The sequence below is a fragment of the Sus scrofa genome, chromosome 15, assembly GCF_054392235.1.
Source record: "Sus scrofa isolate SSC_HxYL_T2T_F1_AM1 chromosome 15, Sscrofa_HxYL_maternal_Yorkshire_Landrace_v2.0, whole genome shotgun sequence".
Classification (NCBI taxonomy): Eukaryota; Metazoa; Chordata; class Mammalia; order Artiodactyla; family Suidae; genus Sus; species Sus scrofa.
The window spans coordinates 74,563,441-74,586,711 of NC_139397.1; the positions used below are offsets into that span (position 1 = coordinate 74,563,441).

At 41.1% G+C, this 23,271-nt stretch overlaps 1 protein-coding gene across 9 annotated transcripts in view; it reads left to right on the plus strand.

Moving 5' to 3' along the window:
- Positions 1-23,271, plus strand: part of FMNL2 (formin like 2) — a 330,828-nt gene that overhangs the window by 256,986 nt on the left and 50,571 nt on the right. For all 9 annotated transcript variants that reach the window (XR_014829008.1, XM_084998511.1, XM_084998510.1 and 6 more), the window contains exons 8-9: positions 5,178-5,254; positions 7,242-7,335. Coding sequence is in view for 8 of the 9 variants with exons in the window: in XM_084998511.1 (XP_084854637.1) it covers positions 5,178-5,254; positions 7,242-7,335 (171 nt within the window). In the remaining variant the exon portion in view is untranslated. The remainder of the gene's footprint in view (positions 1-5,177; positions 5,255-7,241; positions 7,336-23,271) is intronic.

The window sequence follows — 23,271 nt, forward strand, 5'->3', positions numbered from 1 at the left end:
GGGTTTTGTAAGGCAGTGGAAGTATTGGTTCTACTCTGATTGGAAATCTATTGCAAGGTTCTGAAGAAAAGTGTGACTTGATCTGACACTTGAATTTAACTTGATCACTCTAGCTTCTGGGGTAGTATTGACCCTGTGGAGACAAAGACAAAAGGAAATAGACCTTTTAGAGGCTGTTGTGTCAGTTTAGGTGAGTGTCAATGGTGGTATGGACCAGAGTAATAGAAGTCGAGGTGATGAGAGGTGGCCAGATTCTGGTTTTGTTCTGATGGTAAAGGCAGTAGCTTTAGATGTGTGGTGAGAAGTGGAGGGCAGCTCCAAGGGGTTATCTTGGGCACCTGTAAGATGGAGTTCCATCTACTGAGATGGGGAAGGCTACAGGATGAGCAGATTTGGGAGATGTCATTAGAGTTCAGTTTGGCAGATGTTAGCTTTGAGATGTCCACAGACCTACAGACAGAGATTTTAAATAGGTGGTCTAATATTCCAGTCAAGAGTTCAAGGTCTGCTTCAATATTCGCAAATCAATCAGGGTGATACACCACATTAACAAACTGAGGAATAAAAATCATATGGTCCTCTCAATAGACACAGAAAAAGCCTTTGACAAAGTCCAACACCCATTTCTGATAAAAAACCCTTCAGAAAGTGGGCATAGGGGGAACCTACCTCAACATAATAAAGGCCACATATGACAAACCCACAGCTAACATCATTCTCAGTGGTGAAAAGCTGAAAGAATTCCTGCCGAGATCAGGAACAAGACAAGGATGTCTGCTCTCACCACTACTCTTCAACATAGTTCTGGAAGTCGTGGCCACAGCAATCAGAGAAGTAAAAGAAATAAAAGGAATCCAAATTGGAAAGGAAGAAGTACAACTATTTGCAGATGACATGATACTATACCTAGAGAATCCTAAAGACTCTACCAGAAAACTGTTAGAGCTCATCCACGAATTTGGCAAAGTCACAGGATACAAAATTAATACACAGAAATTGATGGCGCTTCTATATACTAACAATGAAAGATCAGAAAGAGAAATCAGGGAAGCAATCCCATTTACCATCGCATCCGAAAGAATAAAATACCTAGGAGTAAACCTACCTAAAGAAACAAAAGACCTGTACTCTCAAAACTATAAGACACTGATGAAAGATATCAAAGATGACACAAATAGATGGAAAGACACACCATGATCTTGGGTTGGAAGAGTCAATATTATCAAAATAACTGTACTACCTAAGGCAATCTACAGATTGAATGCAATCCCTATCAAATTACCAAGGACATTTTTCACAGAACTCAAACAAAATATTTTAAAGTTCGTTTGGAAGCACAAAAGACCCAGAATAGCCAAAGACATCCTGAAAAAGAACAATGGATCTGGAGGAATCAGGCTCCTGGACTTCAGACTATACTGCAAAGCAACAGTCATCAAAACTGTACGGTACTGGCACAAAGACAGTGCAACAGGATAGAAAGCCCAGAATTAAACCCACACACCTACAGCCAACTAATCTATGACAAAGGAGGCAAAAATATACAATGGAGAAAAAACAGCCTGTTCAATAAGTGATGCTGGGAAAACTGGACAGCCACATGTAGAAGAAGGAAATTAGATCACTCCCTAACACCATACACAAAAATAAAATCCAAATGGATTAAAGACCTAGATATAAGACCAGACACTATAAAACTCTTTAGATGAAAACATAGGCCAAACACTCTCTGATATAAACCTCTTAGAGTATTGACAATAAAAACAAAAATAAACAAATGGGACTTAATTAAACCTAAATATTTCTGCACAGCAAAGGAAACCCTAAACAAAACAAAAAGACAACCCACAGAATGGGAGAAAATCTTTGCAAGTGAATCGACTGACAAGGGATTAATCTCCAAAATTTATAAACAACTTCTGCAGCTCAATACCAAAAAAACAAACAACCATCAAAAAATGGGCAGAATATCTAAACAGATAGTTCTCCAAAGAAGACATACAGATGGCCAAAAAACACATGAAAAGATGTTCAGCATCACTCATTATTAGAGAAATGCACATCAAAACCACTCTGAGGTACCACCTTACACCAGCCAGAATGGCCATCATCCAAAAGTCTACAAACAATAAGTGCTGGAGAGGGTGTGGAGAAAAAGGCACACTAGTACACTGTTGGTGGGATTGTAAATGGGTGCAACCACTGTGGAAAGCAGTATGGAGATTCCTCAGGAAAGTAAAAATAGAATTACCTAGGAGTAAAAATAGAAAGTAAAAATAGAATTACCATTTGATCCAGCAATCCCACTCCTGGGCATCTATCCAGAGAAAACCATGACTCAAAAAGACACATATACTCTGATATTCATTGCAGCACTATTTACAATAGCCAAGACATGGAAACAACCTCAATGTCTATCGACAGAGGAGTGGATCCAGAAGATGTGGTACATATACACAATGGAATATTACTCAGCCATTAAAAGGAATGAAATACCAGCATTTTTAGCAACATGGATGGACCTAGAAATTATCATGCTAAATGAAGTCAGACAATGAGACACCAACATCAAATGCTTTCACTGACATGTAGAACCTGAAAAAAGGACAGACTGAACTTCTTTGCAGAACAGATACTAACTCACAGACTTTGAAAAACTTATGGTTTCCAAAGGAGACAGTTTGGGGGGTGGGGGGATGCACTGGGGACGTGGGATGGAAATCCTATAAAACTGGATCGTGATGATCATTGTACAACTATAAATGTAATAAATTCATTGAGTAATAAAAAAAATTAGAAAATAAAGTTAATACAATACAGAAAAAAAATCAACAGTAATCAGTTACACTTTATTTATTTATTTATTTATTTATTTTGCCTTTTAGGGCCATATCTGCAGCATATGGAAGTTCCCACGCTAGGGGCTGAATGGGAGTGCAGATGGGAGTGCAGCCGTTGGCCTAAGGCATGGCCATAGCAACGTAGGATCCAAGCTGCATCTGCAGCCTACATCACAGCTCATAGCAACGCCAGATCTCTAACCTGCTGAGTGAGGTTAGAGATCTGGGTACTGGTTGGTTTTGTAAACTGCTGAGCCACAGCAGAAACTCCCACATAATATAATTGTTAAAAGTCACTCCTTATACTTACAAGAGCAAAATATTTTAAATATAAAAGCGTTGATGCACCTTCTCAGAGCCTGACATAGGAGAAAAAATTGTGTTGCAGATTTGGACAAGGCGAAAATTGTGTCTTTAAGAGAAAATATTTGTGTATATATATTTACTTATTTTAGGATTCTTAAAGTTTTTTGTGTTGCAAAAATGATACTTATAAACTGTGTTATCAGGATGCATTAACATCTAATTCCTTATAATGCCACACCTTTGAATAAACATTTATTATTGATAAAAACAAAAACAAAGAAGAGTTCGAGATCTGGATACCTGGGCTGGAAACAAAATTTGGGAGACAGTAGATGGTATATAAAGCCAAGGGAGTGCAGTAGATCAGCAGAGGTAGACAGAGAATCAAAGAGGTCTCAAACACCCCTGGGGCACTATGTTTAAATGTCAGAGGTGAGGAGGAATTAGGGAGACTGAGAAGTAACCAGGAAGGTAGGAGCCAAGTGCAGGAGCTTTCAGGCAGCAGAGAGTGATCAACTGTATCCAGCGCTGACACTAAGTCATGTAAGATAAAGAGACTTGCTCATGGTCTCCAGCAGTGTGTCCATCTTTGGTGAGCTTGGTACAGTTTCATTGGAGTGGTGAGCATGGGATGGATGCCTGATTGAAGGTGGTGTCAAGGGTGGAGAGGAATTGGAGACTGTGAGTGATTGGAGCTTTGCTGTGTAAGGATAGGACTGAGGCAGTAGCTGGACCTGGGTTGTAGGGTCAAGAGAGATTTTGTTGTTTAAATTGTTCAAGGTAAGATATATATAGATATATATATATATCTATCTATATATATATATATATATATTTTTTTTTTTTTTTTTTTTTGCTTTTTTATGGTTGCACCTGCAGCATATGAAAGTTCCCAGGGTAGAGGTCCAAGCGGAGCTACAACTGCCGGTCTGCGCCACAGCCATAGCAATGTTGGATCCCAGCCGCGTCTGCGACCTACACCACAGCTCCAGACAATGTAAGATTCTTAACCTACTGAGGGAGACCAAGCATCGAACCCACATCCTCCTGGGTCCTATTTGGGTTCTTAACCTGCTGAGTCACAATGGGAACTCTTGAGATAAGAGAATTTGCATCATGTTTTCCTGTTAATGGTAATGAACCAGGGAGGGAATGATGAGAGAGTTGCTGGAGCATGTAATACCCCTGAGTAGGGGGAAGGAATGGGGTTAAGAACTCAAGTGAGGGGAATGGCCTTGGATGGGAGTATGGGGAAATTCATGTTGAGAAAAGTGAGGAGGGAAGCCACAGATCTGTGTGGATGGATTGATGTAGTGGGAGCTTTTGGAATTTGGTTTTTTTTTGTTTGTTTTTTTGTTTTGTTTTTTTTTCCTGATTGCTTTTATTTTCTCAGTGTAATTGGAAATAGATCATAAAGTGAGAGTGAGCTTGGAGGACAAGGATTAATTCCTCAACTCAGCAGAAGCAAGAATGATTCTTGATCCTGTTACTGGATTTACTTCATTGCATAGAAGGATAAAGGAAGATGCCTCAGAGCAAGGCGGGTTTTTCTAGGCTTGGGTGCTGATAGCCACTGCCCAGAGAAGGGAATAGAGGCGGTGGTTGTCAACCCTGGCTGTGCAGTGAAGTTAGCTTCAAAAAAATCAAATGCCAGGGCCCCATCCTTGATATTCAGAATAAATGGACCTGAGGTGGGTCCTGGAGAATTGGTGCTGGGATTTGTTTACTTTTCCAGGTGGTTGTGCTGAGCAGCTAGGATTGAGAGTCACCGGCTGGAGCCTTTTCCTCATATTATTGGATACATGTAGTTCATTCATTGATAATGGGAATATGGTGCCTTGATAATAGCGTCATTCTTGAAATTTTGCATAGAGAAATATGTGCAGACAGGGATGTGCTAGAGACATGAGTGCGTTTATGATGGTATAAAATTACATTAAGTAGAAACTCAGGTTTTTGGTTTTTAATCAACATTGACAGTCCCCTCAATTGACTCCTAATGCTTTGTTTTTTTTTCCACATCAATTTCAGTATGGTTTCAACATGGTCATGTCTCATCCACATGCTGTCAATGAGATTGCACTAAGCTTGAACAATAAGAATCCAAGGTAAGCTGGCTCTGTAATGTACAAATCTGAATCGAACTAGGGAAAGCAGAGACCTAGTCTGCACTTACTCAATAGTTTGGAAACTTTCAAGTATGAAAGTTTTTGAAATAAGACTGCCAATAGATTCCTTAGCCCTGTAGAATTTTCTATTCAGCTTTTGTTACATTTTTACATGTGACAGAGTTGAGCAGCTGGTGACAACTCTGGCCCTTCTCTTGAAGCTTCCATTCTTCTTAGGCCTGGTTCTCAGCATCCTTGCAGATTTAGCAAAATGAAGTGAAGAGTATGAGGCTTACAGGGTGTCAGAACCAAGGCCAGGAGAGTCTTGATATAGACTCAGCCACACCATTCACCCACTGAAAGCTAACTGAAAACCACAAGCCCTTGTCCACACTTCATTTGCAGTCTTTACACGTGTAGCTTTTATTACCAAACAACAACAAAAAAAGAAACAAAACAAAAAGAAAATAATTCATGCAGATTACTTTTCACAGTCACTTTCCTATGAAGACCAGTGCCCTGTATTATTCATATCACAGATTACCTCTAGAAGCCTTTATGAGTTTTTTTTAGTTAGTGAAATGTGTTTTCCATTCTAGTGCATTTGTACATTTCACACTGTTACTCCCTCTCATCAGATATCTCTGATAAGACTGCATATCGGAAAACTGTTAATTCAGCCAAAAATATGATTATAAATTAGATCCTTTCTGATTCAAAATGCCATGCAAACTGTAAATACTGTTTTAATGTTGAATATTATTTCATGCTTCCCCTAATTAACGCTCCTGCCACTTTGTGATTGCTCCCTTCGTTTACTAGAGTCATGCTTCTTTGTCCTTGAAGAAGCGCTTCCACTAAGGGAAGTCATTATTCATTTTTCTTCAAGACAATTGATGATGTGGATTATCAGAATGATCTTTGTTTAGAGGTTGGCAATAGCTTTTATTCTAGAAAAAAGATGAAATACTAAAATGAGCTTACTGTGAAGAACAATACTGTCCTTGACATTGTATTTGAAAACTTAGATTGTATCTCTAAGGTTCTCTTCTAAAAGTATTTCAAACAGAAATTTATTTTCTTGAGTCAGAGAAAATATTCTTGTATTAGCACAGCTGTAAGCCAGCTCCTTTCAGATCTCCTGTGTGGGAGGAGGAAAGGATGGAAGCTTGTATTGACGTGGGGGATTTTTATGGAGCCATCACAAATGAGCAGATTTCAAATGTAGAACAGTGATTTCAGTTGATTTTGAACTTTTTAGCAAATGTTATCTCTCTGACTCTAGAACCAGAGAAAATATTTAACCAATGGGTAGTTTTTCTGAATATTTTTATGTTTCCCATTGTCTTTAGCTAGTTGAAAATACTTTTTTAACCTTATTATACTGGGTCACCTGATGATAGAGCTAAAAGACTTAATCTTCCCAGAATTGCTTTTCATTTGTGAGTAATTTGTAATCTTGGGAGTGGGAAACATGCCTTCCAAAACTTGCTTTCCTGGATAAATCACATATATAGAAATTCATGACAGTTTAAAAATGTATGTGCTTTAATATAACTATGTCTAAGTCAGTAAAATTAAAAAAAATATATGAAAGATATCTTATTATCATATTCATCTTAGAAGGAACAGCTGGGAAGTTTCCTTGATGGCTCAGTGGTTAATGAACCTGACTAGGATCTGTGAAGATTCGGGTTCGATCCCTCGCCTTGCTCAGTGGGTTAAGGATCTGGCGTTGCTCTGAGATGTGGTGTAGGTCACAGACGTGGCTCAGATCCCACGTTGCTGTGGCTGTGGCATAGGCCGGCAGCTGCAGCTCCAATTTGACCCCTACCTTGGGAACTTCCATATGCCTTGGGTGTGGCCCTAAAATGCCAAAAAAAAAAAAAAAAAAAAAAAAAGAGGAGGGAACAGGTGATTCATTATTCATTCATTTTCACTGATTTGTGTTTTTGGTTTGTTTTTTTTTTTCCCCTTGTTTTGACAGAACAAAAGCCCTTGTCTTAGAGCTGTTGGCAGCTGTTTGTCTTGTCAGAGGCGGGCATGAAATCATTTTATCGGCATTTGACAACTTTAAGGAGGTAGGATATTCTAGCTTTTAAAAGAATGCTCACACAAACATATTTAGACATTTTTGAACAGAATATTTACCTTCTGTGTTTTATTATTGAGAAATAATTTAACGTATAACATATTAGTTTCAGGTATACAACATAATCTTTCGATGTTTTGTGTATCTTGCAGAATGCTCATTGCAATAAGCCTAGTTAACATCCAGCACCATGATTTACCTTGTTATTTATTCTAGGGCCTAAGGAGCATAATAGTTTTCTAAGACATCACTGAGGGAGAAATAATGAACTCAGTTTAAATATCTTAAATGAGAATTCCCGTTGTGGCTCAGTGGTTAACGAACCATACTAGCATCCATAAGGACGAGGGTTCGATCTCTGGCCTCTCTCAGTGGGTTAAAGATCCAGCACTGCTGTGAGCTGTGGTGTAGGTCACAGACACGGCTCAGATAATGTGTTGGTGTGTCTGTGGCGTAGGCCAGCGGCTATAGCTCCTATTAGACCTCTAGCCTGGGAACCTCCATATGCCGCAGGTTCGGCCCTAAAAGACAAACAAAACAAAAATAAATATCTTAAATGAATGCATTAAGCTTTTATTGGTTTCTCATTTCCCAAAAGAGTTAAAAAGTATTTGCAGGACTCACTTTCCTTTGGAGAACGTGAAATAGTCCAGTTTGAAGACAGTTTTGTTAAATGTATGCGGTTTTCATTATACTCGTTATTTGAGCATCCGCTTTGTAAAATTTTACAAACTCTTTCCTCATATTTACTTTCCTTGAGTCATATTATCTGACTGCTGCTTTGTGGGGTGCTATGAGAAACCTCAAATCAAGAAACACTGATTTTAGCAGTCTATAATCTTAATCAGGTGATTCTGTCACAGGAAAACAACAAACCATTGGACATGCATGATTAAAATGGAAACCAGGAGTTCCTGTTGTGGCACAGTGGACATAAATCTGACTTGGAACCATGAGGTTGCAGGTTCGATCCCTGGCCTCTTTCTGTTAAGGATTAAGGATCTGGCTTGCCGAGAACTATGGTGTAGGGTGAAGCTGTAGCTCTGATTTGACCCCTAGCCTGGGAACCTCCATATGCCTTGGGGGCGGCCTAAAAAGCAAGAAAAAGAAAAAAGGGAAACTAAATGACTACAAAAGAAAAAACAATTACACATAGATAATATGACTCATAAATAATATAATTTAGGATTTTGAACTAAAAAGTATCAAGATACCACAACAGAAATCATAGCCAGTTTCCCTTGGTGGTGGTGAGCAGCCTTCTTTCTATAACCAGAATGGGTGCCTGCCCGCTCCCCGCTTCCTTCTCTACTTACACTGGGAAATAGTATTTTGGCAGTGGAAGTTGGTCTAATTCAGTTTTGAATGTCTAACATCTGAAGCTGCTTTGAGGTGGGGCATTACCAAAGTAATGGAAGGCACTCAGAGCTTCAGGTTACAGTGGGACCGTCAGCCAAGTTGCCTTATCCTGGTAATCCCATTTGATTCCAGATTAAGACCAAAACTGGATTAAAATCCAGCTCTCAGGATTTCCCCTTGTGGCTCATCAGGTTAAGAACTCGACTAGTATCCATAAGGAAGCAGGCTTGATCCCTGTCCTTGCTCAGTGGTTTAAGGATCTGGTGTTGCTGTGAGCTGTAGCGTAGGTCGAAGATATGGATCGGATCCTGTGCGGCTGTGGCTGTGGTGTAGGCCAGCAGCTGTAGCTCTAATTCAGCTCCTAAGCTGGGAAGTTCCATATGCCACAGGTGCAATCCTAAAAAGAAGAAAAAAAAAAAAAAATCCAGATCTCAGAGGGACTTCCAAACTCATCTTTTCTGGAAGCCTGGGGAGTAGAACTCAGCTAGTATTCATTGAGGACTTACTATATGCCTGGGGCTGTGCCAGCTACACACATAAGATCATCTATTTCTGTAAGACCTAAAAGAGACAAATATTACTCTCTCCATGTTATAGAAGAGTAAACTAAAATTTCAAATATATTATTTGCTCATGGTCCCATGGCCAGATAAGCGGCAGAGCTAGGATCAAGATTTGGCACTTCCACCCTAACCCTAACCCCACTTAAAATCTCAAGTGCAGAATCACTGGCTGTATTTGCCCTCTCCCACACCCTGAAAAATAAAATCTTGTATCCAGCAAGATTAGAATTATGATCTTCCTGAGAATATTTTCACTTCAGCTGAAACATCATTTCATCTTTTGCTACTTTGGGAGATTTACAGATAGAATTTTTATTTTCTATAATTGTTTTGTAATTTCGTGTATTATAATTTGTCTTAAAGTTGTATGTCTTTGCACCTACTTTTAAATGGATTCTTTCTTGAGGAGAAGATAGGGTCTGTCTCATCTATGTCCTTGGAGGATGCAAACTGTTTAATGAAGGTAGTATTTATAGAAATAAAATCTGGGAGTTCCCGTCGTGGCGCAGTGGTTAACGAATCCGACTAGGAACCATGAGGTTGCGGGTTCGGTCCCTGCCCTTGCTCAGTGGGTTAACGATCCGGCGTTGCCGTGAGCTGTGGTGTAGGTTGCAGACGCGGCTCGGATCCCGCGTTGCTGTGGCTCTGGTGTAGGCCGGTGGCTATAGCTCCGATTCGACCCCTAGCCTGGGAACCTCCATATGCTCCGGGAGCGGCCCAAGAAATAGCAACAACAACAACAACAACAAAAGACAAAAGACAAAAAAAATAAAAAAAAGAAAAAAAAAAAAAGAAAGAAAATCTGTTATAATTGGAAAACAAATGGCTAACTGAAAATAAATATATTAAAATCACAACAAAAAATATATCTGAGGAAAGATTAAAAAAAAAAAAATTGGCACTTCCAAGAGTTCCTCTTGTGGCTTAGCAAGTTAAGAACCCAGCTAGTATCCATGAGGGCACAGATTTCGATCCCTGGCCTTATTCAGTAGGTTAAGGATCTGGCATTGCTGTGAGCTGCAGTGTAGGTCGCAGATGTGGCTTGCATCCCACGTTGCTGTGGCTGTGGTGTAGGCCAGCAGCTGTGGCTCCTATTCAACCCCTACCCTGGAAACTTCCATATGAGGCCCTTAAAAAAAAAGAGAGAGCGAGAGATTGGGTGCTTCTGATCTTAAACTTCTGTTTCTGGTGACAGTTAGACCCAGTTGTGTGTTGAATTTCCTGAGGGAAATACTGCATTAGACAGGACCTAGGGGCCCATCCCCCCACCCTACCTACCCCCTTAATTGGACTCATTCCCTTGGCCGACTGATGTACTACTGAGACTGAGCGAGCCATAATCCTGTACTTGGGCTGGCAAATTTCAAAGACGTCTCAGTCAATAGGGAAAGTAGTCCTCCTGTCCCCTTAGTCATATTGCCTCCCTCCCCCCAGTCAATGCTTTAAGATTTTGATATTATTCATTTTGCTAAGGCCCACCACAGATAGAACCAAATATCACCTTTTTATATATTCAACTTTAGTGATAGTGAAAAATACCCAGGTTCCAAGAAAATGGTGAATAATAGTAGTTACCTTTAGGTTCATATTCTGGCTTCCAAAACAAATAGATACTTTAAAAATAAGAATATATGAGTGCTTGTCTGTGAATGTTTTTATATATCATATATCAGTACATAAAACTTACATTTGTAATGAGATGTATGTTTGGGTGCCTGGATCTAATATGAAAGTAAGACAGCATGTGAAGCTAATAGAACTCCCAAATCTTTATCATTAGATCGAATTTTGAGCATAACACGTGTTAAATCTTTTCCACACTGGAAGCACTTACTATACAGTTTTCAGTGACCCTTGTTGTAGTAAAAGCCATATTATAACAAGCAACTGATTATACTGCAGGTCAAATTATGTGCTAAAATTATAATTATATAGAATCAGTATTCATTAAAGCCAGTAAATCATGACATGAATGTTAAATTTGTCTTTTTTAGAGAAGGTAGAGTGCCTTCTTATGCATAATAGGCACACAAATACTTGCAGAATTTAGTTTTAATTATCTGGTGTCAGAATTTTATGTTGTTTAGCCATTTAGGCCATAGTATGTGCTTGGTTGGAAAAAAAAAAAAAGAATCCTGCTAAATCTAATAGCTAGTGATAAAGAGAAGTAAATTTTAACTTTAAATTTGTAGAACTTTAACCAAAATCTCCATCATTTCTGTAATTCTTTTATGAGCGATGGTGGGTTTCTAAGTTCTGGTTTCTCCTTGGACAGGCATTTGCATCTTAGAGAAAACAAACCATTCCCCGAGGCAGAGGGGATAAGGACACAGCTGGTTCTGTGTATGCTCTTGGCTCGCGCTAACCTAAGGCTGTGATGTCCAGGTAGACAGGCCAAGAAAAGAGTTATCCTAGTAGCTGTGAGCCTGAGGACAGGCCAGGAGCATGCCCCCAACAAACTTATTCTTAGGGAAAGATCCAAAGAGTACCCTCTTCTTATCTGTTCAATCTGAGAGTGAAACAAGGGTCAGTTTGTGTTGATTAAAAAACCAAAACAGGGAGTTCCTGTCGTGGCTCAGTGGTTAACAAATCTGACTAGGAACCATGAGGTTGTGAATTTGATCCCTGGCTTCGCTCAGTGGGTTAAGGATCTGGTATTGCGGTGAGCTGTGATGTAGGTTGCAGACACAGCTCAGATCTGGCTTGCTGTGGCTGTGGTGTAGGCCAGTGGCAACAGCTCTGATTAGACCCCTAGCCTGGGAACCTCCATATGCCATGGGTGTGGCCCTAGAAAAGACAAAAGACAAAAAATAAAAAACAAACAGGTGTTACCATGATGGCTCAGTGGTAACAAACCCAGCTAGTACCCATGAGGATGTGGGTTCCATCCCTGGCTTCACTTAGTGGGTTAAAGATTTGGCATTGCTATGAGCTGAAATGTAGGTCGCAGACACAGCTCGGATCCCCCGTGGCTGTGACTGTGGTATAGGCCAGCAGTTGCAGCTCCTATTTGACCCCTAGCCTGGAAACTTCCATATGCCATGGGTGCAGCCCTAAAAATGCAAATAACAACATGATGCCACCCACAGGCCAGCTTCTTTTGAATCTCTTCCTTTTCTTTTTTCCTGTCGTTGTGAGTGGATTTGTTTTGTTTGTTTTGTTTTATTTTGTTTTGTATCTACATCATAGGAAAGAGTGTATTCTTCATCATTTTAGCACACATATTGGTGAAGTATTCTGGGTTTAGGGCATTTTGGGGAGCCAGCTGTCCTAATTAGGAAAAGTTGTCCTTATGATCTCAGATTCCAGTGCAGATCAGGTCTTGGTCAGTGAGAAGTGCCTGAGGAGCTGCTTACTGAAGAGGAAGCACCAGGTATTGGGGCCCTAGGGAACAGGGCCAAGAAAGAAGTTGGGGGAAGTAGTTGCCCTCAAGATTTTTAAAGCTTTTATCGCATTTAGTAAGTTAGGATTCCATTCATCTCCTTAAGAAGGATGAAGGGAATTATCCCCGTTTTCACTGTAGGGCTTGGTGTAGGGTGGTGGCAGGCTTTGGAGTCAGATAGCAGTACCTATTTTTGTAGATAAAGTAACATGCATTAGAGTGCCAGGCCCTTTGGGCTTTGATCGCAGTTAGGGCGTAGCCAGATGCTAAAAGGATATTTAAAGACTATCCATCTTAAGTATGTAGCACAATTCTTTCCTTCTCTACTTCTTAAGCCAACAAATTCATTCTGTCTTAGTCGATTAACACTAATTAATTCAAATGTAAGTTAATGGAAAGTATCTTTTAGCTTTTGGTAGATTTTAATGTATGATCACATAAATTTCTTATATTTCAGTTAATATTCAGATCCCTAACAAGTGTAGTTTTCTACGTTTTTATAAAGACATCTTAAGCCCTGTGTCTTATAATATGTGAAGTACACACGATAGGAAAATAGCACTTCCAATTTAATGGCATCTGATTGCAGGAAGAATATTAACCCAAAGCCCTGAGTCTTGGGGTTTGGGCCTAAGCCTGATACCACTGAGCAAGCACATGTATCACTTCAATGTATATGGTAATAAATGAGTTTTAATTACACAAATTCATTGTACCAAGCATGGTGCCTGAAAATGTTGAGTGTAGTGAGTAGATGAAGACAAAACTTTTAATCATCCACTATGCTCCTTGAATTCTATTCCCTTTAAAAAAAATTAATGGAATTAACGCATCTGGTTGTGACATTGAAACATCTCCTCATAAAAATTTAGGACCAGTGTGAGAACAAGGAGTCATCTGTTTTTCCTAACTGGCTAATTTTAGCTACATGGAAGGACAGAATCCTGTCTTCTCTGAATTGACGCTTCTTAGTTACCTAGCAATATGTATTTTTGAGCGTTTGGTCTACCACACAGAAGAAAACAATGCATTTGGAAATAAAGGTGGTTCTGTCGGTATTTGCATTGGTTCAGGGTTTTATTTGCAAGAAGCAGAAACTGACTGTAACTACCGTTCAGGAGAAAGGGTTGAGTGGAAAGATGTCAAGAAATGCACAGAGTTGACAAGGAGCCTGGAGAAACAAGCCTGGAAAATGGCAGTCCTTCCTAAAATGTGGCTAGATTCTCAGGCTGTGCTCTGAAGCCTGGCCACTGTAAACACTACTTGGGGTTATGGTCATATTTTTTTCTTCTCTCCCAAATGACATGGAACATAGCTGACAATCTACTGGGTCATAAAACTACACTCACTGGCTATGGCCATCAGCTGGCCCCCGACACCACATTTAAGCCAATTTCCCTTAGGAACCTTGAGGTCTTCTATCTAGACCTTGCTCTCCTCAACTCTTCCTAGTCTTCTGACTTTTTATTATCTATATATATTTTTTTTTCAAGAAAATTACTGTATATATAATAATTTGTATATATATATATTTTTTTGCTCTTTAGGGCCACACATGTGGCATATGGAGGCTCCCAGGCAAAGGGTCGAATTGGAGCTACAGCTGCCAGCCTGTGCCACAGCCACGCAAGATCCGAGCTGTATCTGCAACCTACACCACAGCTCATGGCAACACCGGATCCTTAACTGAGCAAGGCCAGAGATCGAACCCTCAACCTTATGGTTGCTACTCAGATTGATTTCTGCTGTGCTACAACGGGAACTCCCTCTATCATATTCTTTGATATGTCTGAGAAATTGTCTATTATGTCCACAAAAATCTGGCTTTAAAAAAAAAAAAAAAAAAGCCCCCATTTAAAATCAGAGGGGAAAGAGTATTGAGGCTGTGGAGACTCTGCAACAAAAAAGCTCACTGTGATGCTAGCATTAAAACCCTGTGACAGCTTTGAGCTACCACCTCCCCCAGGCTGCTGGGAGGTGCACCTGGAATTCATCAGGATTCCAGATCGATTATAACTGTGTTCTCATCTGCTTCCAAAATGACAACATCTGGCTCTAACAAGCCTCAGGCCCGAGTTTGGTTATTAAAGGCCCAGCACCTTCCCACTTGTGACCTTCCAGCACAGATAGACGGAGCCCTGTGAAATGAGTCACTCAAGGCCACCAGCTCTCTTATGCTCTGCACTCTTGGCATCAGCCATTATTTTTTTCACCTATTGCTGAAAGGCTTCTGAAGTAAGCTGATGTGGTTGAGCTACTGGGCATCTGAGAGCACTCGTGCTACACATTATTAAGTTGATTTAAGGAAGCCTGTCAAGTTTTATTTACAGTGGGCCCAATTGGGCAGGAAGGAGAACAGACGTTTTGGTGTGCTTCCAGCATCCCTCAGCATTTAATTCCATCTAATCTAACCTCGCAAACATTTGAAGGGTATAGGATTATAAATCCAGCGCAAGACTATCTGAGTAACTCGTTCAGTGGTGAAATTTTCAGCATTGAGAGCAGGGTACTTACTGTTTTCAGTCTCTTCTCTGAACCATAAGTAGTGCATTCTCTCAGATCTCAAACTCTGGGAGCAGCTGTTCTGGAGCATGTGTGTGTTTTGCCAATATTGGCCAGAATTCAATTGATCTCATTCACCTGGACTCTTCTCTGGCCTGTCCATCTTCCTAGAATCAGGAAGCAAAGTCACAAGATTATCTTTTGGACTGTGTATTCACTGTGGCAGTTATTGCTTGTTCATAATGAGTTACCCTGACCTCAGCTTTCTGAAGCTCAGGGGCCCTGTAGATCAGGAGGTCGGGCTGGCCGTGGCAGAGATGATTGTCCTTGCTCCGAGTATCTGGGCTCTCGTCATTGAAGATCTGACTGACCAGGGGCAGGATTTACTTGGAGGCTTCCTCGTCATGAATTTAGCTTCTGGGCTGAGATGACTCAAAGGCTGAGCTCAGTGGAGTCGGTCAACTGTAGTGCATCCATATAGGGCTCCACGTGGCTGGAGCCTCCAGTAGTCTGACAGCTGGGTTCCAAGAGGGAGTACCCAGGAAGGAGCATCTGCAGAGCAAGAGTTCGAAGAGACAGAAGTCACAGTATGTCCTCTGAACTAGTCTCTGAAGTCATCAGTGTTGCTTCTGCTGCATTTTCTTGGTGATGAGTGAGTGGCTAAGGCCAACCAAGGTGCAAAGGGGAAGGTGGCAACTTCACTTCTTGATGGTGGAACATGAGGGTCACAGGGCAGAAGAGCATTCTAGTGGGAGAGACAGCTTAGTCATTTTTGGAAAGTACAGTTCACCTCTATAACTTTTTAATCTGTTCCTCTTCTGTTTTCTCTGTCTCCTTCACCCACGGTAACACTTTTTTCATTGGAGAGAGAAAGGATGGTTATTACTTTGAAGCCAGTATGCTATGCGTGGGCAAACAGCTGTTTGTGAGAGCTGTTTTAGAGGAGAAAGGAGCCATTTTTACAGGATTTCTGAGCCCCTGGTAGTGAACTAGTTACTGCTTTATCATCTGTATCTTTATCATGTAGTGAGGAATTGAAGGCTAGTATCCTACTACTGATCATCAAGGAATGAGTCATGCTAACTTATTGGAGAAAATTTTCATGAGTATTTGAGTGCCCTTATGTTTGACAAACATCGATAAACACAGCAAATAAGAAGATGAATAAGACCCTTAAGAGCAAGCATCCCAGTCTAGTTAAGGATGCACATATTTCTGTAGTTATCCTACTAGGCTGTATAAAAGTAAATGCCAGGTGCTTTGCAAAGAGGAAGAACAGCCAGCCACGAGGAGGAGGGGACAGGAGGGCAGATATGGGGACGAGCTTTCCAGGGAGGCTTCCTATAGGAAAGGGTGCCTGGACTCAGTTTAGGATGAATGAGAATTAACCAGGAATGCTCGTTCCTCGTCACTGCTGTAACAAATTGCCACAAGCTTTTTTTTTTTTTTTTTTTTGTCTTTTGTCTTTTTTTGTCTGTTGTTGTTGTTGTTGCTATTTCTTGGGCCGCTCCCGCGGCATATGGAGGTTCCCAGGCTAGGGGTCGAATCGGAGCTGTAGCCACCGGCCTATGCCAGAGCCACAGCAACGCGGGATCCGAGCCGCGTCTGCAACCTACACCACAGCTCACGGCAACGCCGGATCGTTAACCCACTGAGCAAGGGCAGGGACCAAACCCGCAACCTCATGGTTCCTAGTCGGATTCGTTAACCACTGCGCCACGACGGGAACTCCTGCCACAAGCTTTAGTGGCTTAAAACAACACAAATTTATTATCTTGCCCTTCTTTTGGTCAGATGTGTAAAAAAATGGTGGTTTTCTTCCGGGAAGCCATTTTCTTGCCCTTTCAGCTTCTAGAAGTTGCTTCTGCTTCCTAGAAGATCTTGGCTCGTGGCCTCTTCTCTGACTCTGATCCTCTGGCTTCCTTCTTGTAATGATCATTGTTCTTACATTGGGCCCACCACAGTTGTCCAGGATAATCTTCCCATGTCTAAATCCTTAATCATATCTGCAAAGTGCCTTTTACCTGTAAGGTAAATATTCACAGGTAACAGGGATTAGGGCAGAGACACCTTTGTGGAGGCTATTATTCAGCCTGCCACACCAGGTAAAGATGCCCTTTTATACAAAGAAGGTGGCATCTTCGTAAAGCTTCAAGGACTGTCGTTTCAAGAAGGCAGGATGTGGGAAGAGAAAAGGTGAAATAGGAAGTAAGGGCCAGATCGTGAGACAACCCCCCGTCCTCGGCTCTTCTCCCCGAGTCTTCATATTGCCCAGTGGACTGAAAGCAACAAGGAGCAGTGGCAAGAAATGAATTCCTTGTTCTTCTCCAAGCACTGCTGTTAAGATCGACTCTCTCGGTGAGTCAAGAAATGACCGTTACATTTTGCAGCAAAAATCAGGTGGTTGGGCTCAGCATGGGGTCACTTTGACAGAGCAGGGTGTGCTTGGGGTCTGAGGTTTCTTTCAGACGTTTTGCCATTCACGATTCTCACTCCTTGGGCCTTTTCCTCCAATGACAGCAGCTCCTGTATTCATTCGTTCTAACATCTTCAGGATTTTCCTTTGATATGGGCCCAAGACAGCTTTTTAAAAAGAAAAGAAAAAAGTACCAAAAAACCCCAAAAACAAACAAACAAAAGGCATTCCAGTTGTGGCGCAGTGAAAACGAATCTGACTAGGAACTATGAGGTTTTGGGTTTGATCCCTGGCTTCACTCAGTGGGTTAAGGATCTGGGGTTGCCATGAGCTGTCATGTAGGTCGCAGATGCGGCTTGGATCCTACTGTAGCTGTGGCGTAGGCTGGTGGCTGTAGCTCTGATTTGACTCCTAGCTTGGGAAGCTCCATAGGCCACAAGTTCAGCCTTTAAAAAAAAAAAAAAGAAAAAGAGGAGCGTTCCCGTCGTGGCGCAGCTGAAATGAATCTGACTGGGAACCGTGAGGTTTCGGGTTCTATCCCTGGCCTCGCTCAGTGGGTTAAGGCTCTGGCATTGCTGTGAGCTGTGGTATAGGTCGCAAACGTGGCTCCAATCTGGCGTTTCTTTGGCTGTGGTGTAGTCTGGCAGCTACAGCTCCAATTAGACCCCTAGCCTGGGATCCTCCATATGGTGCAGGTGCAACCCTAAAAAGACAAAAAAAAAAAAAAGAGAAAAAAAAGAAAAATACAGTAGGATAATGGTACCTGGGGCAGATGAGATTATCAGGTATCTGGTGACCATTTGTAGAGATGCTTTGCTTCTCATCCCGACTTTAATAAGACCCTCTCCTCTCTCCACAAGCCTTAGTGACAAGTGTGTACAGCAGGGAGCATCATCTTCTAGTTCATTTGTAGCAGCCCCCCCCCTTTTAAACAGGGTGTTGTTGCCTCCTTGTTTTTATTCATGTAAAAATGCCATTTCTGTAACCTGTGCCCTTTGCCAACTGTGAAACAGTTGGCCATTGTGCCCCGATACCATATTCTAGGCAGGTAACAGTGAAAGAGCTTGAATGAAAGCAGTGAGAGCTGTGTGTTACTTTAAGGCCCCAGAGACTCAGGAGCAGAGTCTGGCACAGGGCCCTCAATGTGGAACTCTCACTTGGGAAGTGTTTCTTTGATATGTAGAAGGATAGTCTATGAAGCCCTCTGCTGTGAATTGATAAGAGAATTGGAATCAAAACTCTTACAGCTTTAGCAGCATCATCATCAACAACCATCAGAATGGGAATTTCCAATTCCCACTCAGACTTGGTTGTCATTCTGGTGTTTTTATTTCTGCAGAATAAGGTTAAAGGGTCTTTAACTTTAGGGTCACCTTGGTTTCTTTTGCTCTGTGAAAGAACTTCCCACTTATTCTCTCTTTGCCTTGCTCCACCCTGATTTGCATATTAAAGGTACACATTTTTTTAAGTCTGTGTCTTAGGACTTAAGTATATTTCAGTATCCTGTATTTGTTCTAGCTGTTATTTATTGATTTTTCTTTTTAGGGCCACACCTATGGTATATGGAAGTTCCTGGGCTAGGGGTTAAATTGGAGCTGCAGCTGCAGGCCTACACCACAGCCACAGCAACTTGGGATCCTGAGCTGCGTCTGAGAACTTAAGACAACGGCAGATCCTTAACCCATTGAATGAGGCCAGGGATTGAACCCACATCCTCATGGATACTAGTCCAATTCTTACCCCCCTGAGCCACGACCGACCCTCCTCTCCTAGCTGTAATAGCTTTAAATCAGTGAAAATAGAAATAATTGCTTTTAAATGTCAACTATAGTTTATTTTAGTTGTTATGAAGTACACTGCTAAGCAGTAGCTAAGCTTCAGACGCAGGACCACATTAACCATCTTACTCAATAAGCTTCTAGGATCAAATAGAGCCATTAAAATAATTATGAAAATGCTTGTAGTGGATCTGTTAACTAGGGGAAGGCTAAGACAGATCATATATATGCATCTGTGTGTATGTATATTATGATGTATGTGCATGTGTTACGAGTAACAGTGGAAAGACATATTTATGCATAGTAATAAGCCCTGAGGGGAAACCAGGGAAGGGATTTGGAGTGGCAGTGTTGCTTCTAATTTGTATGCGTGTTTATTTCTACTGCTTATAATGTTTGGGAAGTAACATTTTGTCTTGTGTGGCTAAATGTCCCTCTTGTGCAGCATGAGATTTTCCCTTCCAGGAACATTTTGTTTGAATTGCTTTCTCTTGTCCTTTCTAAAGATGCTCAGTTATCTTTTATGTAAAATCTCTCCAAAAATAAAGGCATTGATCATTACTCCTTTTTCTTTTCCAGGATTAATAATGTCAGAATTCTTTGGAAATTCTAGAGAGTTGCTGAACAAATATATTTCTTACCAAAGAAAAAGCACTGTTATAAGATCAGGAGGGTTTGAAAGAACAAAAAAAGTATGATTTTTGTTCCACAAAATATCCATTGCCTTCGGAAAGACCAGACTAGGAGTTTCCATTGTGGCTCAGTGGTAATGAACTTGACTAGTACCCATGAGGACTTATGTTCAATCCCTCTCCTCACTCAGTGGGTTAAAGATCCGGTGTTGCTGTGAGCTGTGGCATAGGTTGCAGATGTGGCTCAGACCTGGTGTCGCTGTGGTATAGGCTGGCAGCTCCAGCTCCCATTCAACCCCTAGTCTGGGTATTTTAATATGCCACAGTTTTGGCCCTAAAAAAACAAAACGAAAAAAAAAGAAAGAACACCAGACTAACATTAGTAGGTCTTTAGTTAAGGACCAAGATTATGCTAAAGCTAACAATAAATCAGAACTTTCAGAATTGTGTTTATATATGAGCTAAAGATAATGAGTGAGAGAACAGGCCTAACAGAGGTAATTGGGAATTGTGTGTGTGTGTGTGTGTGTGTGTGTGTGTGTGTGTTTCAAATAGAGAATAGGATTGTACCTAAGGAGGTGAATTCCACAGGGGGCACCAAGCTAGGATGAGCTAGAAGCATGCTCAGAAGAGACCAGCACAGAACACAAAGTATAGTCACAAGGAGAAAAAGACACCTAGTAGGTCTGGTAACTTGTGCTGCTAAGTTCTTGTTTTAGGTGACAAGTTAGTCTAATGGGCTCACCATCCCTTCCAATTCTACAGTTTTATGATTTTAAAAAATTTTGTCTACATGTGCCTCTGCGTGTAATATGTATGTTCAAATAGTTCTGTCTGAGAAAGATTAAGTGCTTCTTTAGCTATGGCTATAGAAACAAGGTACCTAGATAATAAAATGATAGATACAAAAATTTATGAACGGGAACGAAAAGTAATGTGTCCAGGAAGTTCCCATTGTAGCTCAGTGGGTTCAGGACCCCATGTAGTCTTCTTGAGGATGCAGATTCAATCCCTAGTCCTGCTCAGTGGGTTAAGGATCTGGCGTTGCCTCAAGCTGTGGCATAGGCTGCCGATGTGGCTCAGGTCGGTGTTGCCATGGCTGTGGTGTAGGCTGGCAGCTACGTACAGCTCCAACTTGACACCTGGCCCAGATATTTCCATATGCCTTGGGGGCGGGGGGCAGTTAAAAAAAAAAAAAGTAATGTGTCCAAGGCCAGTTGGTAAGATAGTAACAAGCTTAAGACAGAAATAGATCACTGTGGTTTTAGACTCCATTGTGATTTTAGTCCCTAGTTCACTTTTATCACTATTGGGATGGCACTTAAGAAGTCTGCGTGTGGGAGTTCCTGTTGTGACTCAGCTGGTTGCAAACCCAACTACTATCCATGAGGATGCGGGTTCAATCCCTGGCCCTGCTCAGTGAGTTAAGGATCTGGTGTTGTTGTGAGGTGTGGTGTAGGTCACAGATGTGGCTCGGATCCCACCTTGCTGTGGTAGAGGCTGGCAGCTGCAGCTCCAATTGACCTCTAGCCTGGGAACCTCCATATGCTACAGGTATGGCCCTAAAAAGACCAAAAAAATAAAAGTTTGCAGTGTCTTCCAGGAGCTTGCTGCTTCCCTAACCAGCAAGTGAGCTGGCTGTGCTGGGCACTCTGTGGGTGCCTGACTCTAGTAGGATCCAGTCTCTGAAAGCATCCTGGCTTGAGCAGTGTTTGAAAGGCTGGGCTTTTGAGTCAGTGTTGAAGCTCTTTGGTTCCTGTTCACTGTAGGTCCACAGCCAGTTTTTATTCCTTTCACCACAGTGGTGCTTGTGATTCCCGCCCAACTCTTTCATTCTGTGTATCGATCTGCCAAGATTATATAGTCAGACTCAGTTTTCATTCACAACAATTGACTGAAACACACGCAGTAGAAGAAATGGCTCAGCAGTTCCTGATTATGTTCCAACAATCACTGTCAGTCCCCTTTCCTCATCAAGTGGAGTCTCTGACAGAGTTTCCCCAGAGCTCTGAATCACTGCAGAGTGGAAATGGCCAGTCACAGTAACATGAGCTATAGTTCTCTCTTGTTTCAGTAGTTTGGTCTTGGCCATGGAAAATGAGGGTTCCTTCCCCACCAGTAAGCATGCCAGCAACACAGGTGGTAACCCAGATTCACTGGTACACCACTAAGAATAACACTGAATTTTCCATGTTGAAGTATTTTCCAGAAATAGGTATAAAACCAGGGAAGAATGTATTCTATGTGGTAGGTATCAAGGGCATGTTTGGTGCATTGGTAAAATCATCTTTTGGTTCCTTGGGTGTTTGTTCTTGGCTGGTCCATTGGATTAGGGTCCACTGTTAGGACTTTATTTAACCTTATTTATCTGCTAAAGGTCCTGTTACCAAATAGAGTTGAATTGAGGGTTAGAGCTTTAAGATGAATTTTGTAGAGACATAATTCAGTTTGTAACAGTGGCGTTATTTTACACTTTTATACCTCTTTTAAAGTGTAGCTTAATAGAAGGTAGCTTCATGCTCGTATCTGCTTCTGTGTTCAATTGCTTGTGGTGTTTTGGTTGAAGTAGTTAAAATCCAGCACCATGAAAATACGCAGATGGAGAAGGAAGTATTTTATTTTATTTTTATTTTTTATTTATCTTTTGTCTTTTTAGGGAACCATGGTGAAGGTTCCCAGGCTAAGGGTTGAATCGGAGCTGTAGCTGCCAGCCTATACCACAGCCACAGCAATGCCAGACCCAAGCTGCATCTACAACCTACAGCTCACAGCAACAATGGATCCTTAAGACACTGAGCGAGGCCAGGGATTGAACCTACATTCTCATGATTACTAGTCAGATTTGTTTATTCTGAGCCACAATAGGAGCTCTGAGAAGGAAGTATTGTAAACAGCATTTTCAAATTATATTCTTTTTTGATACTGTAGTATACAAACACTGCATAAGTAGTAGTTTCTTAAAGGTTAGTTGCAAAGTAGAATCTGAAGCAATAATAATGAACATCTTGCACTCTCACATTAAAACTTACTAACTTATCTTGCACTTTGTTGAACGTATGCATAATTTTGTAACAGTATACAGTGGTCACTTGGGAAAATATCAATTCACTGAATTGTTCAGATCCTCAAAATATTGATACACTTTACAGTATTTTTAAAAATCAATGTTCATTACTATTACCACCACTCTTACCAGAAAAGTCTTTATTTTTATTTTTTATTTTTTTTATAATATTTTTTATTTTCCCACTGTACAGCAAGGGGGTCAGGTTATCCTTACATGTATACATTAC